Here is a 20,626-nt window from a genome sequence, read left to right on the forward strand (position 1 = left end):
TTGCGAATGATACAAGGTAAAGAGAGTCATTGTAATACTGACGTAAAACATTAGTCAGTCCGGTGTTAGAAACAAAAAGATTGTAATTAGTGCTTCATTTGGTATTGCTGGTTCGGATGCTGCTTTTGGAGACGGTGTTGGAACAGTTCTGGAAACAGCTGGTGGTGTTACTGGAGATGGTGCTAAAGGCGCAGATCTAGAAACTACATCAGTTGAAAACCCAGCCCCCACAAATCTCAACAAACAGAAAGCAGAATGTGCAAATTCTTTGCTTCGGGTATGTATAGGCATGGCCTCTTTGGAGAAACGAATGGGTCATGCAGTTTTGATGATCCACAAAATGCCGTGATCACCTGACCAGAGGTGACGCTCTACCACCTGCAAACTCTTTCATCCTGAAATATGTTATACTTCAGTACATGAGAAACAATACTACAACACCAACTGCCCTGCATACCATTTGAAAGGGACCAGGAGATATAAAGTCCACAGATAATGAGAAACTATCCATGGTAGTTACAACCACTCAGTGCCAAAAAAAATTTTTACTGCCAGGAAGCAAACAAAATGGCAAGAAATAACAAAAATATTCCACCACCTCGGAGCCTTATTGGATCGAGGCACAGTCAGTGACCGTCACTTCAAAACTACAAATATTAATGCCAACAACAACAAAACACAAGTAATACAGCATCACTTTTTTTTTTTTTTTTTTTTTGCAAATATACCGGGTCTTAAACCATCATCAACAACGAAATACCTTTTATCAGTGGATTCCTCACAGAGTAAAATTCAGTGTTTGCAGATTTCACAGAGACCCACACATAAAACCACTATAATATGGATATCAGGGTACAACTTATTTAGATGCGGCCGAAGGAACAGGCAACACCTGAGGAAGGTTGGCCTGTATGAAAGAGTTGCTCATTTTCACAGATTTACTAAACACCACAAATGTAGTTGAAATTTTTGGTGGTACAGACTGAAAGATTGAGAACAAAAGTCTAGTCATTGTGGTTGTGTATAAGTCACCAGTGCAAACTGAATACTATCGAAAATTTTCCAACATCAGCCCCAAATATCTTGTTGCTTGGTGATTTCAATTTAAAACATTTGAAATGACAGAACGTTTCAAATAGTGTATTAGTAGTAGTAGAGATAATTACATTGCCATCTCCTCCAGGTTAGGTTATGTAAGGTTCTCAGGAAACAAGACAAGTGTTTCCTGACGCGGGTCTTAGATGATGACCTGCCGTTGGAGCTTTTGGCCATCTGACAGAGGCCTTCCGGTGGCTTACCGGTCCACCCCTTTAAAAATTCTGGTCATAGTTATAACCGTTATTATTTAAGAACCCCATACACAGAGTTCAGACCAAGAAAATACAGCCATTAAACTAAGTGTTTTCGCCAAATTCAACTTTAACAACAAGAACTTCAACTGGAATCAGATCGTGTCCTTAAGTCACTTGTTGTCTCTAGACTGGATTCCCCTCAAGGAAGGTTCCTTGATGTTGGTGAGGGGCTCTTGATTTAGAGAATTGGATCTGTGCTCCAGTTCCCCGAATTAAGCCTGAATACCTTCCACATCCCCCCCAGGCGCTGTATAATTCTCCGGGTTTAGCGCTTCCCCCTTGATTATAATAATAATAATAATCTAGACTAGAATACTGCTGTACACTAACAGCCCCTTTTAAGGAAGACAGAATTTAATATCTAGAGAATGCACAGAGAACCTTCATTGCACGTATTAGTTAAAAACCTTAATTTGAAGTTCTTTGACCTGTACTCCTTGGAATGCAGGCAAGAAAGATACGTCATAATTTACACGTGGAAAATCCTGGATGGATTTATTCCAAATCTGCAGAATACCCCCATGAAAAGCACACTGAGAGACAACTCATTAAGTGTAAGGGGCCCAAGATTATTCTGTAGCCTCCCATCATACATACGGGATAATAAATAAAAAAAAGGCACAATACCGTGACTGGAACGATACACAAATAACCCGCACATAAAAGAGAGAAGCTTACGACGACGTTTCGGTCCGACTTGGACCATTGACAAAGTGTGACTTTGTCAATGGTCCAAGTCGGACCGAAACGTCGTCGTAAGCTTCTCTCTTTTATGTGTGGGTTATTTGTGTATACATACGGGATTACTGATAGATCCCTTGCTGTCTTCAATAGGGGACTGGATAGGTCCCTAATAACAGAATATCTGGTTTTACTTTTGGTGTAGTTAGTACGGCAGTATGTATAAATTCTCTCCTTACTTTGGTTACTGTTTGTGTTTTCCTTAGATAATATTTGTTACATGATGTATACTTATTACATTTGTTGACAGATAAGGCCTGTTTTGTTATTTTTATGTGATGTGATGTACTTTTTTAATAAAATATAAAAAAAAATGTCAGTTCCTGACTACTGGGCTATGGTTCGTACGTTGAAAAGTGTGCGGCCAGCAATAACAACTTGGTTAATCAGTCCCAGATCCATCGGGAGTCGTTGACCCTCGCAATTCCCTCCAGGTAGACTCTAGGTAGATGAGTGGAAAAAACTTCCAGGTAGCGTCACTAGAGTGAAAACTTGGGGTAGTTTTACGTACAGGTTGGACGGTATATGAGGGATGAGGGGTGTCGATGGGTGTGAGTTAGACCTGCCGAGCATGGGCACATAGGCTTAATTCAGTGCCACACTCTTCCTATGTTCTTATACTTTTAGTATTATAATACTTGCAATGGGCAGGCCAAAAACGAGTGTAAATATACAGGTACGACGTCTACCTGCCTGGAGGGTATTCCGGGGATCAACGACCCCGCGGCCTGGTCCATGACCAGGCCTCCGGTGAATCAGGGCCTGATCAACTACGCTGTTACTGCTGTTACTTACTGTCTAGTTCCCTCTTGAAGATAGCCAAGGGGACTATTGGTAATTTTCCTTATAGCTGGTGGGAGGCTGTTGAGCAGTCTTGGGACCCGGACACTTATAGTCTACTCTACTTTTCATCGGGGGTATGTTGCACCGCCTGCCAAGTCTTTTGCTTTCATAGGGAGTGATTCCTGCGTGCAGATAAGGGATCAGTCCCTGTAGGATTTTCCAGGTGTAGATTATGATGTATCTCTCTCGCCTGCGCTCCAGTGAGTACAAGTGCTTGCAAGCGTTCCCAGTAACTAGTTAAGGTGTTTGACGGAACTTAAATGTACATTTTCTAGATCTGCGATTTCACCTGCAGGCAAGACAGATACGTCATAATTTGCATATGGAAAATCCTGGAGGAACAGTGTGAACTTGTCCTTAATGCATTGTATTCTGAAGTATTAGGGATAACATTGCACGCAGTGTAGCACACCATAAACTTCTCTTGTTTAATTTGTTCATAATAGTGAACACCTGATCAATGAATTTGTACGTGTTGGACAGTCACAATTATTAGAGATGAATGTAGCATTTTTGAGGACAGTCAAATATTAATAAACCTTTCTTTGAACATGTCACTCTTATTCAGCATATTTGTACGTTTGTCCCTACATGTCGGTGCTACGCCCTCTGACTAGCATTTTGTCTTTAAAATTTTTAGATAGAATATTCTGCGTGGGTCTTGAGTAGCCTAATGCTAGTTTGCCGTTATATTCATATACTGCAAGATGAAGTGTGGCATTTATGCTGTTTCTCCCCCCCCTTCACTCTTGAGTGTAATAACTTAAAGTTAGTGGTTCATAATTTACTGTTTGTATCAGTGATGCTTCTGTAGCTAAGGTCTGTTACAAACTAGCGTCAACAGGCAGTAGTAAATCATTATTATTCACCTCGCAGGTTTGTCCTTGAACTGCTCCACTGTCTCTCGTTGTACTTCTTGGTATGTTGGGTGAGAGTACTTGTAGCTTGGTAACCTGTATGGTAAGTTGCGTGGCTGCCAGGCAAAGCTTTGTGTTCTTCCTTGTGTGGACGTCAGAAGTACTGGCGTCTGTTACTGTCATCTCCAGCTGGTTACCCAGTGCCATTTTAAGCAGTGGCTTGTTTGACTCTTCCTGCACTGCATAATTAATGTTATTGATATTTGTGCAGAGATTACTTCCGCTTTCTCTCCCTCCCTGCCTCTCTCTCTCTCTCTCTCTCTCTCTCTCTCTCTCTCTCTCTCTCTCTCTCTCTCTCTCTCTCTCTCTCTCTCTCTCTCTCTCTCTCTCTCTCTCTCTCAGGTTTCTGCAGGATTAAGGATGAGAGTTCGTAAGAGTTTACAAAGGGTTATCATACCTCATATCAGGTTAAACCCTGGCACTAGTAAATATTAGGTGATCTATAAGTCTATATTTTATTTCATTTTAAGGGTTGTGTCAAGTGGGGAATCTTACGAGCATTTGTCTTGTATACAAGAGTCAGGCAATCGATATCTCGCCATTGTTGAAGGTTCTGCTGACATTACAAGACCATCCATCGATGCTTGACATGAGTTTGATATTGAGTATGTGGCAGGCTATCCAAGAGAGTGGTGCATACATACTCAAGCTGTGATCAAGAGTTTGATAAAAAATATGTGGCAGGCCATCCAAGGTAATGGTGCATACTCAGGCTGTGACTAGACGAGTGCCTCGTGAAGGTTTTCGTAGGCTGTAGAGCAGCTATGATATGCTGCTCGGTACTGAGAGTTTCTTAGTTGTCTTCTTTGTGAGGTTGAACACTTGGCTCTACAATGTCACGGGGAGAGGCTGTTGAGTGGTGTTTGATCCAAGGAATTGGATCAAGAGCCTGAACACTTCCCCTCTCCTGATAACCTCCCACACCCATCCCATTCCCCAGGCACTGCAGGATCTTGGCTCACTTAGCTATTCTTCATAAATATAATGATGTTTAGTGTTATAATGTTTTCATGTCCGTATGAGCTCTCAGACTCACTGAACGTAACAGATGTTACACTATAGCTCACGTTTAGTGTGTCTTACGAAGCACACACAAGAATAACATGAGCAGTGGTGTTATGATCAAAGAATATTTCTCAGCACTCTCCTGGACACACGTGTGAGAGACGTGTTTTATCCCATGACAACCCCACTCTTCATTACTGTGCTCAAGTCGTCCTCACACCAGGTAAAGTTGCTGCAATCGTAACCATAATTTTTAAAAGGGTGGACCGGTAAGCCAGCGGAAGGCCTCGGTCAGATGACAAAAAAACTCGTGTTAAGAAACACTTGTCCTGTTTCCTGACAAACCTTACCTAACCTAACCTAATCCTCACACCAGCACTAGTTGTTACATCATGGTGTGTGGTTATCAGACCAACATCAGTAGTTACATTTGTACAGTAAACAGGTGCAGCTGCTAGTTAATGATTAACGTACCTTAGAGCAGTGAATATCTTGCTGTACCCTATACATGGGAAGGAATGTATAATGCGCAGCAGGCATGTGAACACTGTGAAATGGTGCACACATATAAACTAGTTTATTTACTTATTTGCTTGCCATCAGGGAAATCAAAAGTCAGTATCAAGATTTAGATTTGGTAGAAGCGTATTGTAAAAGTATCAACGGTGGCTGTAAATTTGTTATCAGGGACGTGTTTACTTAGTATGCAAACATGATATAGGAGCTTGTAAATGGTACACAACTCGTAAATATAGCAGAGAGTGATGGAAAAATGACGTGAATATAGGGATTGAGCCTTCCAACAGTGGCACTGTTGGTGCGTGAAGGGGCACGATTATTGTGTAATAGTGGCACTGATGGTGTGTAAAAGTGGCACAAGTGATGCATTAAAAAGTAGCACTGGTGATTTATAAGATTGCACCAGAGGTGCATAAATGTGGCACTGTTGGTGTGGAAAAGTGGCACCACTGGGCTCGTCAACTTGGCACCATCGCCTAGAGGGAACAGAGCTACAGAGCCAAGCTCGAGGCAGTGTCGTAGCTCACGTTGGGGTGGTCACTTCACGGCCGCTGTCTGCTTTATCTGCCTCAAGTATGCAATTCAAACTCTTCTTAAACGAGCAGGCTTTAGTGCCATGCAGAGTGCGCCAGTAAGAAAATGAGCTCCTTAGGAGACTGCCGCATACTAGGTGAGTTTTGGACCAAAATGGTGCCAAGTGCCTCATGTGAGTGATAAAGTAATGGTGACGCTAAAATATCAAAGGCTCACGCCTTTTTGAAATGTGGTTACAAAATCTTGGATCAGATGTAGTGTCTGTGGTTCTAGGTTGGGATGAGTGGAAATGCTTGACTGGTTTCCATATACCTGCTTCCATCTGCTTACTTAGCAACAAGTAGGTACATGGGTGTTTGTCGACTCTTGTGGTTTGGATCCTGGGAAAAAGAAACTAAGGACTAAAGGAAATAAGCCACAGTACTTGGCTTTTTTGGGTTATTAACCCTCCAAGGTTAATTTGATTAATCCGAATAGTCATCGTTTTCGTCTTCATCTTGTGTGACTAATTTAGCCGTTTTTTTTTTTTACCAATATTTAGTAATATTTTTGGAAAGTTTCTGTACTGTAAATTTGCCTGGAAAGGTATAAATAAAATAGCTAGGAACAAAGAGTAGTAATTTGCTCATCCATTCCCTCTTGAAAAAGCAAATAACCTCATTAAATAACTGAGCCAAAACATCCAGGCATGAAAGTCTCCCATCTCAGATCATATCTAGTCATCTTAGTTGAGTTACACATACAAATTAACTGGGCGACTACACTGCAAACTGAATTGTTTGTCATCCTAATGGTGCTAAACGTAACTTATGACGCTGCGCTTGACTCCTTGATCATTACCGATTCTGTCATCATTGAAGGCTCTTGACTCACATAATGACTAACAATATGCTCACTGGAGAAGTCAGGTATAAATACTCAAAAATCAGAGAAAAGGAAATTCATGTACAAATTTTATGGATTCCATCACACACTGAATTACTCCTTCATGATCAAGTTGATAAGTTAACCAAAGAAACTACCATGAAGGAGAATATAACTTTGGTATATCTGTGTTTATCATTAGGAATAATATAATTAAATTAAAGTGATTGTCACAGGAATGCGGTAACCTGAAGATTGTACAATATAACTTTGGCGCTATTAAGTGGCGATATACAAACTAATCCAGGACCTCAAACTATCGTACAGGTGCAAAACAGGCAGATAAGTGACGGTGATAATGACGGTCTAGTAGCTAGGAATGATAACCTTAACTCTATATGTAATGATACATAGGGCAATATGAGACAATAGAACCATTCTTATTATCTCAGACACCACCAGACATTTGTATACACTGTACTAAAGTACGAAAGAAGAACAGTAAATATACCTTACGTAAAATGTGTAAGGGTTGGTGCATAATGGATGTGTGTACGATTATGGTAATGATACCAGATTTCATTTTGTTTGTAACAAATGCACTTTGGCACAGTTACCCTTTAGCAGTGATGACATTGATTTCTCTAATTTTAATACAAATGACCCCTTGTCATATACTGATGAGTATGATTGTTTCGTGAAAACAGCCCTTCACTATTCATGTCAACGCAAGATCACTTTTTTTTCAAAATTGGCAGAGATTAGGATTCTAGCTAACAGAACTAGGGTGGCAGTTATATCCATCTCTGAATCCTGGTTGGATGATATGGTGACTGACAACGAGGTCAGAATAGTAGGTTACAATATAAAACGCTTAGATAGGAATAGAAAAGGTGGTGGGGTATGTGCCTACAAAAGAAATGACTTAGCTTACAACCCAAGACCTGACTTAAATGACAAACTAGAGATTCTATGGTTTAAAGTGTTGCTTCCCAAGACCAAACCCATCTTAGTAGGAACTAGTTACCGCCCTCCCACCCATGACCAGTTCTTAGAAGACTTTTCGAGAGTCTTGTCAGGACTTGAGAACGATTGCGAGACAGTAATACTGGGAGACTTCAATATCTGTTTTCAGCAGCAAAATAACGGGCTATGTAAAAGGTATAAGCAAATTCTAGGTTTAAATAGTTACACTCAACTAATTAATACACCAACCCGGATATATAACAATGGTTATAAATGACCATAATTTTTAAAGGGGTGGACCGGTAAGCCAGCGGAAGGCCTCGGTCAGATGACCAAAAGCTCCAAAGGCGGGTCATCATCTGACTAAGACCCGCGTCAGGAAACATTTGTCCTGTTTCCTGACGAACCTTACCTAACCTAACCAACCCGGATCACACAGTTCTCAGCCACCCTAATTGACCACATTGTAACCGCTCTGAGAACATTAGTCAGTCAGGCGTCACTACTACAGCCTTAGTGATCATTTCATCATTTACTGCACCAGGAAAATCACTAGGGATAGGATAGGCCTACACAGGACAAAAATGAGGTCAACTAGAAATTACAGTAAAGAAACACTGGTAAATTGGCTACACAATTGTGACTGGACAGAGATAGCAAGTTGCACGGACGTAAATGATGCCTGGGAAAAATTCAAAACAATGTTCACTACCATCCTTGATAATATTGCACCAGTTAAAGAGGTTAGGATTAAACGAAGAACTGAACCCTGGATGACTACTGAGATATTAGATAATATGAAATTCAGAGACCAGCTGCTAAAATGATTTAAGGCAAACAGACAGGATATTGTAGCACTAAATGAATTCCAAAGGTGAGGAACAGTGCAGAGGCTTATAAAAGGAGCAAAGGCAGGCACTATTTCTCGAAAATCGAAGAGTACAAGAATAAGCATAGAAAGCTCTGGCAACAACTAAAACAGTTGGGGTATAGCCATAAACCCGTAGATAGATCTAACATAGTACTAAATATCGATAGCGAGGTATGCCACGAAACACCTAAAGTGGCAAATTGTTTTAATTCCTATTACACAACTGTCGCATCAACACTAGTAAGTAAACTCCCGGCTGCATCAAATACCTTTAACACAGATTCCGATGAGTTTAAAGCATATTATACCAATAAAGAGGTAACCCCAAATAGTTGTCAACTATAAAGTGTATCTCATGACTTCGTGCAAAAAGAACTAAGCAGATTAAACCCAAGAGCACCGGCCCAGATAGCATCCCGTCTAAGTTTCTAAATGATGGTGCTTCTGAATTGCCAATCCCCAATGCTTACATAATAAATTTGTCCATCACCACTAATACCGTACCGGAGGGGTTCAAGGAGGCCAGAGTTAATCGTATCTTCAAGAAAAATAGTAGGTCTGATGTCAGCAACTGTTGGCCTGTTAGTATACTAGAGAAGGCGGTGTACTATCAAGTAGTTAAGTATCTTAATGACAACAACATTCTTCATAGTTACCAATCAGGCTTTAGAAGATCTTATTCAACCGACACCTCCCAAACTAATCGGATGGATTACATAAGAACTGAAATGTCGATAGGGAACCTCACAGGAATGGTATCCCTAGACTTGCAAAAGGCCTTCGATACAGTCAACCACAATATATTATGTAAGAAACTTCAAGCTATCGACATAGGTTCCATATCTTAACAACAGGAAACAAATTGTCAAAATCAACAAAACAGAATCAGAACCCCTACCGATAGCATGTGGAGTTCCCCAAGGTAGTATTCTGGGTCCCTTATTATGTAAACGACATGCCCAACAGTGTCAAGTGGAAACTCCTACTGTATGTGGATGACAGTGCTCTGTTAGTGTCAGGTAAAGACCCACACGATATAGCTAATGTAATAACATTGCAACTGGAGACCTGTAGTAAGTGGTCATCAGACAACAAACTATCGTTACACCTCGGGAAAACAGAAACATAAACTGAGAAGGATAAATAATTTTAATGTCCGGTGTAATGGGGAACCCATCACTTCAGTTTCCTCAGTAAAATATCTGGTAATCCTCTTTGACCCATGCGTGTCAGGAGAATTGATAGGGAACAGTGTAGTAAAGAAAGCGAATGCCAGACTTAAGTTCCTCAACCCACTGAGGCTCACAGGACCCTATGTCTAACCCTTTTACAATGTTATATGGACTACGCCTGCTCTTCATGGTACTCTGCCTTGACAAAAAAAAAAGAAGCTGATAGACTACAAATCACCCAGAACAAAATGGTAAGATTCATTCTGGATCTGGGTTCAAGAGAGCATGTAGCCCAGGATGAATTACAACAATTGGATATGCCGAATGTTGAAGACAGAGTAACACAACTGAAGTTAAATCAAGTTTATAAAATTGCTCACAAACAGTGTCCAATGTCCAGAACATCTTGCTGCCAGTTTTTGTCAAGGCTGGGAACCAGAGCAATCATAGTACTAAGGGGAGAGAGCACAACTTTGTAGTACCCACAGTCAGTGGCCAGGCTTCAAACCCTTTTTATTGTACAGCAATAAAGGAATGGAACAGACTGCCTGCACATGTCACAGCCAGTCATAGCATGAACCAGCTCAAGAAGAGAGCTAAAAGGTGCCTAATGAATGTAGCAACAAAGGGAGGAGAATGTTTTTTTTCTTTTTTAGCTGACACACACGTAAATATAAATAACTCATTTTACCTTATTCCTATAGTATAATAATATATTATCTCCTTTATTGTATAATAATAAGGTATTAAAAGGACTCCAATGGAAATAAGTCACTGACTTTTTTTTGGGTTATCCTGGGTTCTCTACAGATATGCTGTTAGTATGATAATCTTTGTAACTGTATTTGTGTATACCTGAATAAACTTAATTGGTATATCTGTGTTTAGCATTAGGAATAATAGAGAGAATCAAATAATAAAAGTGAATGTCACGGGAATGCGTGTAGAAGCCTGAGTAGATCTATAACTCATTATGGCAGAATCTATATTTAAGTATGTTTATGGAGCAACTTGCAATGTAAACACTGATATTGTAGTAGCCAGGCTTACGCTTGGTTACAAATACTTCTGGCATTTTGGCAGACACACATGGTTGATCAAACTAAAAGATTTTTGTATTAATATGAGTTAAGAAGTTCATGAGCCGAATTTTTTTTTATTCTTTTCTGATATTGTACCTATTAATGGATACAGGGATCATCGTCCTCGAGGCCGGATTTCAGATTAAAGATAATACATTCACTTTTATTATATTGGAAAGGAAATATTTCAGTAATAAGAACTATTATGAAACTTAGAAGAAAGAAAATTTAAGTGCATATTTTAAGTGATTAGAAGCGTGTAAGATTTAGCTGTCAACTTACTTGTTTATGGGGCAGAAAGGAAAGTAATTCTAGCGGTGCAAAGAGATAACGTTATTAGTTTTACGAACTCGGAAAATCATAGACACAATTGTAAACAACTCGCTGAACGAACTCGAGTTTGAACTCATTGATCGAATTCTTGAATCATGTACGACCAACACCGACAGTTAAATATTCAGTTGAGCCCACTCGATAAGACCATAACTAGAATGAAGGAACGCTGTAGTAGGCATGTAGGGCCCTGCTAGGCAGATTCAACTCGCACCCAACCATACCCACTCATATATAACCAACCAGTTTATATTTAAAACTACCCAAAGTTCTTGCTCAATAACGCTACCTGGGAGTTTGTTCCACTTATCAACAAATCTGTTGCCAAACCAATACATATTTCTCTCTATTCTTTCTAAATCTGTATTTATTCAACTTGAATCCATTGTTGCGAGTCCTGTCTAGGTCATAACCTCCCAAAGAGTACAAATTCATTGCCTTCAGCCTATCTTCGTAGGAAAGATTTTTGATATAAGGAATCAATTTCGCCATCCTTCTCTGTATAGTTTCCAGTGCATTGATGCCCATTTTGTAATATGGATTTGTAATATGATATATAAAGCTGAAGTATAACCTTAGGGCTTGTATTATCTATACTATATCAATTTTGTATATCTCTGGCAAGGCGTCATTTAGATTATGCTGCGCAGTTCTGGTCTCCCTATTACAGAATACGTAGATATAAATGCGCAAAAAAATTTACAGAGAACGATGACGATGTTGATCTCATGTATCAGAAACCTTTTCTACGAAGATAAGTTGAATACACTAAATTTGCACCCTGGAAAGACGCAGGACTGCGGAGGATGAGTGAAGGGTACGAATTGAAAACAGAATAAAGATATAAACAGGACTCCTGGTAGGAATTAATTCAAGCTGGACAAATTTAGATTTAGAAATGATAAAGGGAAATACGGGTTCGGCAGCAGTTATAAATGAGTGGAACGAACTTCCACGTAGGTATACAGGTATGTTCGTTGGCGTGCGTGAGTGTGAGCTGGACCTAACTAGCATGGGCCAATGGGCCTGCTGCAGTGTTCATTTATTCGTATGCTCTTAAATAATTAAAGAAACGATTAAATTATTAAATAATTTGTCCCAGCAGTCAACTACCACAATGAAAACAGAATACACTATTACACTCCTATGTTGGTGTCGTAAGGTGCAACATATTCTAATTTACACCCATAACAGGGAAACAACTGGCGCATCTTTTGGACCCAAGCATGGGACAGGCGGATAATGTGACACAATGTTGGTTCCATATTTAACCTTCATCATTCCAGGCAGCCCAGCACAAACCCAGGCAACGTTTAAATCTACACGTGCTGGTCATTAAAATGAAACCACAGTATATAACAGCAAGCAACAACTCTGGCCACAAAAACCTACAAAAACACATGAGCATCAGAAGCCTGATGTATAGGCGAAGCACTTTGACAGTAAAGATGTTTGTGTTGCAGTCTTGCTCATCGACTTGTCGGTATTGTATATAATTTATATGATAACGATATTCAGGTACTCGTAGCCGCTAGGTGTTCTCACCAACAGGGGAGTAGCCGCGAGGTGTTCTCACCAACATGGGAGTAGCCGCTAGGTGTTCTCACCAACATGGGAGTAGCCGCTAGGTGTTCTCACCAACATGGGAGTAGCCGCGAGGTGTTCTCACCAACATGGGAGTAGCCGCTAGGTGTTCTCACCAACATGGGAGTAGCCGCTAGGTGTTCTCACCAACATGGGAGTAGCCGCTAGGTGTTCTCACCAACATGGGAGTAGCCGCTAGGTGTTCTCACCAACATGGGATCTGTTAGTTAAACTCTCACCAGCCTCATGGAAGATGAGTCGCGCAAGTCGTGTGATTCACTTAATGAAGGAGCAGGGAATTTACTCAGTGGTGTTAGTCTGACATGGTGACGTAACCTAGGCTACCATCCACGGTGGTAGTCAGGCCTGGTGATACAGCCTAGGCTACCAGCCACAGTGGTAGCCAGGTATGGTGACGCAGCCTAGGCTACCAGCCACAGTGGTAGCCAGGTATGGTGACGCAGCCTAGGCTACCAGCCACAGTGGTAGCCAGGCATGGTGACGCAGCCTAGGCTACCAGCCACAGTGAGAGCCAGGTATGATGACGCAGCCTAGGCTACCAGTCACAGTGGTAGCCAGACATGGTGACGCAGCCTAGGCTACCAGCCACAGTGGTAGCCAGACATGGTGACGCAGCCTAGGCTACCAGCCACAGTGGTAGCCAGACATGGTGACGCAGCCTAGGCTACCAGCCACAGTGGTAGCCAGGTATGGTGACGCAGCCTAGGCTACCAGCCACAGTGGTAGCCAGACATGGTGACGCAGCCTAGGCTACCAGCCACAGTGGTAGCCAGGTATAATGACGCAGCCTAGGCTACCAGTCACAGTGGTAGCCAGACATGGTGACGCAGCCTAGGCTACCAGCCACAGTGGTAGCCAGACATGGTGACGCAGCCTAGGCTACCAGCCACAGTGGTAGCCAGGCATGGTGACGCAGCCTAGGCTACCAGCCACAGTGGTAGCCAGTCATGGTGACGCAGCCTAGGCTACCAGTCACAGTGGTAGCCAGGCATGGTGACGCAGCCTAGGCTACCAGCCACAGTGGTAGCCAGACATGGTGACGCAGCCTAGGCTACCAGCCACAGTGGTAGCCAGGTATGGTGACGCAGCCTAGGCTACCAGCCACAGTGGTAGCCAGGCATGGTGACGCAGCCTAGGCTGTCAGCCCCAAAGTGAACACGAGTGACAAACGTTAGGATTAAACGTTGTTTTTTTTTCAGCTACTCATTACTAGACGTAACGTAGCCACTGTGTAATTTGGTTAATTTTTTGTTGTTGTTTTAGTTCGTGCAGCCTAACTTAACCTAGCCCAACGTTAAATAAAGAACGAAACAGGATATATACACCGAGATGTGTATGCTTCTCATTGTATATTTGCTTTGAGTTTAATCCTTATATTAGTGATCAGAGGTTTCTTCTCTGGTGGCGAAAAGGGTTATGGTGCAGCCTTAGTGACCCCTCAGCCGATAGGCTTTAAACCTCATTACCCAACCCAACCAAATAACCTGGAGGTTATTCCGGGGATCAACGCCCCCGCGGCCCGGCCCATGACCAGGCCTCCCGATGGATCAGGGCCTGATCAACTAGGCTGTTACTGCTTGTCGCACACAGTCCAACGTACGAGCCACAGCCCGGCTGATCCGGCACTGACTTTAGGTATCTGTCCAGCTCTCTCTTGAAGGCAGCCAGGGGTTTATTGGCAATTCCCCTAATGCTTGATGGGAGGCTGTTGAAAAATACTAGAACCGTTGAGAAATTGACCTTCAGCACCACTTCCGTAAGATGACTAGGAAAATGGAGATAGGTTGCTGGCAGAGGGCATCATTTTTGTTTTGGAAACATTTCAACTAATAAAATGAGAATGATTCAAAATTCACTTCTGTAGCGGATGGAGTTTCCTATTCTCGTTCCGGGGAAAAGCTCGTCAGTGTTGACACAGTTTATACACTCCCGATCTCAGCTCGTACAAAAATGTAATATTTCTTATTCTACATTAGATTAAGTTTACGTTTTGCTCTGTGGCAGGATGGGTGATCTTACTGTTATGTAGCTACTTGTAAGACGCTTGATCTAGCCTGTCATAAGCTGTTCTTAGATGGCTACCTACCTACCTACCTACCTACCTACCTACCTACCTACCTACCTGGAGATCGTTTCAGGGGTTCAAGGCCCCCGAGGCCTAGTTCTTGACCAGACATCCCGGTGGATCAGGGCCTGATCAATCAGGCTGTTACTGCTGGCAGCACGCAGTCCAGTATACGAACCACAGCCCATACTGGGGAGGGGTCAGCGCCCCTACAGCTCGGTCCTAGACCAGACCTTCGGAACACCGGAGGTAGTGATCCCGTTTCATCTTGAAAATTTCTACCTTCGTTCTGGCAGCATTTCTGACATCTGAACCACGGATGTTGATATAGTGTTCTCTTATAGACCCCATGGCGCCCTTGCTTGTCACTAGGTTTATTTTACACCTCCACGTCTCCAACTCCAGTACGTTGTTATGGCAGTGAGTAAATTCAGGACCTGACCCTCCAGTATATTAAGTGTGCCTGGTTGAATAGGCAATCAACATGAAATTTGTCCAAAGGTCAAGTTTGTCACAGCAGTTGAGCGTGAGATTCAAGAGTCACCAGAACCCACAGTAAGAACTAACACTTCAGTGCCAGGCTCAAGAGTCACCAGGACCTAGAATAAGAACCAGTATTTGAGTGTCAGTTTTAAGTCACCAGGAGGACCCAGAATAAGAGCCAACACTTGAGTGCAAGCTTCAAGAGTCACGAGAATCCAGAATAAGAGCCAGTATTTGAGTGCAAGCTTCGAGTTACCAGGAGAACCCAGAATAAGAACCAGCACTTGAGTGCATGTGTAGAAAATCTCTCCAACTTGTAGTTTGCTCCCGCGCCTCGACGACCGACACGGTATTCCGTGTACAAAGTCGTAATTTGTATATAAAGGGCTGTATAGTCCTTGTGGCTTAGCGCTTCTTTTTGATTATAATAATAATAATAATAATAATAATGTATATAAAGTGAGTAGGATTTTCGTCCTTGTGAAGTTGTGGTGGTGAGGAGCGTCCCCCTCCCCCCATCTGTGTGCTCTCAGATATTGGTTAACTGAAGCGGTGGGAAGACGGTGTTATTGTTCTTCAAGGTCATGTCTTATTGTTTTTCAATACCCTTGATATACATTTGAAGGGTTTCGAGAGTTTTCCTACTTCCGCAGCCCGGCCCTGGACCAGGCTTGTCAACCAGGCTATTACTGCTGGCGGCCCGTTGGCCCAACATATCCATCACAGCCTGGTTGATCCGGCACTTGGCGGAGATATTCGTCAAGTTTTCACCTTGAAAACTTCTACACTTGTTCTGGCAGTCTTTCTGATATCTCATGGTAGAGTGTTAAACAGTCTGGGACCACGGATGTTGATACAGTGTTCTCTTATTGTGCCCACGACGCCCCGACTTTTCACTGGGTTTATTTAACGCATTCTTCCATATCTCTCACTCCAGTATGTTGTTACGGGACCAGGCACTCGACCACCATCCACGTATATATTATCAAGGTCATGTTTGTTATTGTTCTCCAAGGTTACAATTGTTATTTAGGGCCATGTGTAATTGTTAAGGTCACGTGTTATTCTCTAATGTCAATTGTTCTTGTTCTTCAAGGTGACTTGTTATTGTTCTTTAAGGTCACGTTATGTTAAAGTTGTTTAATGTCATGTAATATTGTTCTCCACCATTGTCACGTATTATTGTTCTTCGAGGGTTCATTATTGTTCTCCAGTGTCACGTGTTGTTCTAGAGTGTAGTGTGCTGTTGTTCTCTATTATAACGTGTTATCTTTAGTGTCGCTTGCTGTTGTTCGTTAATGTTATTGTTCTCCAGTGTTACGTGTTGCTCTGTAATGTCATGTGCCATTTTGTTCTTGAATTTCACCTGTTTTTGTTCTTCATTGTCTTGAAGGTCACCGTGTTGTTCTTCATGAAAAAATAAGGAAGATATCCTATACCAAAGATAAGGAAGATATCCTATACCAAAGATAAGGAAGATATCCTATACCAAATATTATCCTCCTAGGAGAATTCAACCTTTCACAGTGTAAAATGCAGAAGGATAGACAATAGCATTCTAGCGGAAATTGTACATGGAAGTGCACTAGCTCAGCAGATATTGTATTGTTCCAGTCACGATGCCTATTTATTTTGCATTAGGTTTATACCAGACAACTCCTAAGCCTGTGTGAAAAGCTTGCATTGAACCTGCAGACAACATAACCCCTTAAAACAAAAAACTACAAAAAAATACGTTAGGATACACAAATATCCCGCACAAAAGAGAGAGAAGTTTACGACGACGCTTCGGTCCGTCTTGGACCATGTACAAAGTCACACAAACACAAGAGAGGTTAGGTTAGGTAAGATTTTGGACTGTCTCACACAATTATTCGACACCTTCCACACTCTGTTTCTTCTGCTCTCACTGATCTTTTCAATGCTTCTCTTGCCTCTGGATGCTTCCAAGCTTTAAATCTGCTACGACTCCGGACTCGCCTTGAGACCAGTCACTTACTAAACGGGCGACAGTTTAGATTCAGACAACACCGCTCTACACAAGACGCTTTAAACATCATCCTGAACTATACACAGATATGATAAATGGTTTTGAAAACCGACAAGTTGAAGATTGAGACACTTAGGAAACATATGGGAATCTTCATTAAGGAAACGTTTCGTCACACTGGCTTTATCAGTCCAATACAAAGTAGAAATGGGTTAGGAGAGGTGTTTGAGGTAATTAGTCCCTCAGCCTGGAATCAGTGTGTTCAGTCCATCACTCTTGTAGAAATTGCAGCATATGGCCGGAGAAGTTACTTATATACTGTAGTCAGGTGAGTCGAAGCAGGATGAGGCGGGATCATAGTGGAACCATCCACTAATCTAAGTAGGTCTTCGTCCTAAGGTTGAACAAGTATTGAAGAATTTCTTGTATCAAGATCCCATGATGTTGCAGTGTCTGACAGATGTGATAAATGGTTTTAAAAACAGACATGTTGAAGATTGAGACACTTATGCAACATATGGGAATCTTTATTAAGGAAACTTTTCGCCACACAGTGGCTTCATCAGTCCAATACAAAGTAGAAATGGGTTAGGAGAAGAGGAGTTGGAGGTAATCAGTCCCTCAGCCTGGAATTGATGTGTTCAATCAGGAATCCCTCAAGGCTCCGTGCTTTCTACTACATTATATTCACTACACGAATGACATACCAGACCCCATATACCCAAACATTATCACAGTCTCATACAGACATTACTCATCTTCCTGCACATGAAACACCAGATTCCTCACACACACAACACAACACGGGGTAGACAGGATTTGCGCATGCGAACAAGTCTAAAATCACCTATTTCCACAAAAGACGAGGCATCCCTGCTCCTGTCTAACTCGGAACCAGTGTCTCACGAACACCAATACCACGCACACCTTCCACAGTCGTACTTGGAGTCAACCTTGACTCCAAGTTGCGCATGAAGCTATACATCACTTCTAAGACAGCTGTAGCGAGGCTTGCACTCTCTGGGTTCTATATTATAGCTCGTCCCGCCACAAAACTCCATCTATACACTGCTCTTATCAGATCCCTCATCTTTTACACTCCACTTGCTTTAACACTGACTACTAAAACCAACGCATTACAGCTACAAGGTATACAGAACCGGGTATTGCGCTGGGTGCTGGAGGAGAGGTGGCAGGACTATGCCACGAGTCACTCCACCTCAGGACTGGCATGCCAGCTCTGAATGTGTTCAGGAAAACTCTTACCGACAGACTTAAGACACACCATGACTATTGGACTTCCTTCCTGAATGATACTATCAGACGTCCTCTCAGTCCTGTTCCTCCTCCACTTTACACTTAACCTTCTCTAAGCCACTTATCTTGCTCTTTTATAGTGCACTTTTCTTGCTCTTTTCATGCACTTTTACTTGCTTTTTATACCTATATGATCTTCAAGCAGTTACCATCCTTTGCTTTAAATTCTTACATCCTTCCATCTTCTCTTTTTAAATGTCATAACCGTGAAGGGGCGTCTCTGTGCAGTTTAGTTGAATAGCTGGCGTAGTGTCGTTTGGGGTCATCACACAGTCTGACTATTGCTGAACTTACATGACCAGTCTTGCTGAAGAGGAGAGATGATGATGATGATGAGCACCAGCACATGCCTTACATAATGCTGTTGGGTCTAGCCCCGATTTCTTTCCTTTCTCTGTAATTCTTTCCCCTCCCCATCTATTCTTCAACTATCCCCACTTCTCCCTCACCCCTAGTGGGTCCTTACCTGTGAGTCCCTTTTGTCTGTCTGTCTGTCAGGTAAGATTTGTCAAGAAACAAGACACGTGTTTTCTGACGCGGGTTTTAGTCATACGATAACCCTCCATTGAGCTTTTGGTCATCTGATCGAGCCTTTCGCTGGCTTACCGGTCTACTCCTTTAAAAATTATGGTTATAATTATAACCATTAGACATATATACACAAGAAAGAGTGAGAGAGAAAATATATATTGGCGAGGGAGGGACAAGGACGGGACCAAGAGAGGAAGAAAAAGTAGTGGTAGTGGTAGTGATAGTGGAAGTAGTGGTAGTAGAAGTAGTGGTAGTGGAAGTAGTGGTAGTAGAAGTAATAGTGGTAGTGGAGGTAATAGTGTTAGTAGAAAGTAGGGGGAGTACTTTAGTGGCACAAGAGAGAAAGGGTGAATGGTGAAAGGAGGCAGTAGTAATGGTAGTAGCTAGGATACGTGAAGGATGTTTTCGAGGGTCAACGCCACCGCCAGCCGGTCCCAGACTAGGCCTTCTGGGAAATCAAGGCCTGATCAACCAGGTTGTTACTGCTGGCCGGTTTTTGTCAGGTTCCCTCTTAAAAGGCAGCCAGAGGTTTGTTGGTAATCCCCCCAAACAGTACATTTTGATCATAATCTCAGTGAAATGCAAACATGTGCAAACCAAGAGGGACATTTAAAGTTAATTCAGCTTCATCACTAGCAAGGAACTATAAAACATTTCTTGGGAAACTGTCATAAACACTCCAAACCCAAGCCAGTGCGTGGAAAAGTTGAAAGAGAAAGGACACAAGATCTCTAGGATATGTCCCACTTTAAAAAGATGATACAGAGTTCAAACATAGTTAGAGAAGAGTCTACAAGACTTTAGAGAAGACTCGCCAGAAGGAAGAAGGTTGTTTAGTTGTTTAATATTTTAAAGACCATAACAAAACTAAAATCAGGACAGCCAGGAAGATGACGGGGTGGGTGTTGAGAACTTTCAAAACAAGGGAAATAATGCCAGTGGTGACACTCTTCAAATCGCTGGTGCTCCATCATTTAGAGTATTGCTCATTGCTAACGGCCCCGTTCAAAGCAGGAGAAATATCAGAGCTAGAACAAATAGAGATTGTTTACGGCTCACATTGAGCCAGTAAAGCACCTAAATTACTGGGAACGCCGTCAAGTCTTGAACATGTACTCATTGGAGCAGAGCTTAGAAAGATATATGATAATATATACCTGGAAAGTACTCGAGGGCCTGGTCCCAAATCTGCACACTGTCATAACATAATACCGAAATTTGAGATTTGGGAGAAAGTGTAAAATAAACCCATTGATGAGCAGGGGTGCGGTGGGGACAATGAGGGAACACTGTCAACATTCGGGGTCCCAGACTATTCAACATCTTACCAGCAGATATCAGAAACACTGCCGGAACAGGTGTAGAAGCCTTCAAGAGGAAACTGGGCAAATATCTTCACCAGGTGCCACATCAACTAGGCTGTGATGGATATGTGG

General features: G+C 42.1%; 1 protein-coding gene and 1 long non-coding RNA gene across 2 annotated transcripts in view; one reads left to right on the forward strand and one right to left on the reverse strand.

Annotated features, from left to right (window-relative positions):
• Positions 1 to 20,626, reverse strand: part of LOC138852455 (uncharacterized) — a 385,253-nt gene that overhangs the window by 16,881 nt on the left and 347,746 nt on the right. The window lies entirely within an intron of this gene.
• LOC128705244 (ATP-binding cassette sub-family G member 1-like) overlaps positions 6,113 to 20,626 on the forward strand; it is a 138,126-nt gene continuing 123,612 nt past the window's right edge. The window contains exon 1 of the mRNA XM_070083125.1: positions 6,113 to 6,251. Within this exon, the coding sequence (XP_069939226.1) occupies positions 6,139 to 6,251 (113 nt within the window). The 5' untranslated portion in view covers positions 6,113 to 6,138. The remainder of the gene's footprint in view (positions 6,252 to 20,626) is intronic.

Source organism: Cherax quadricarinatus, chromosome 1, assembly GCF_038502225.1.
Source record: "Cherax quadricarinatus isolate ZL_2023a chromosome 1, ASM3850222v1, whole genome shotgun sequence".
In the NCBI taxonomy this organism is placed as follows: domain Eukaryota; kingdom Metazoa; phylum Arthropoda; class Malacostraca; order Decapoda; family Parastacidae; genus Cherax; species Cherax quadricarinatus.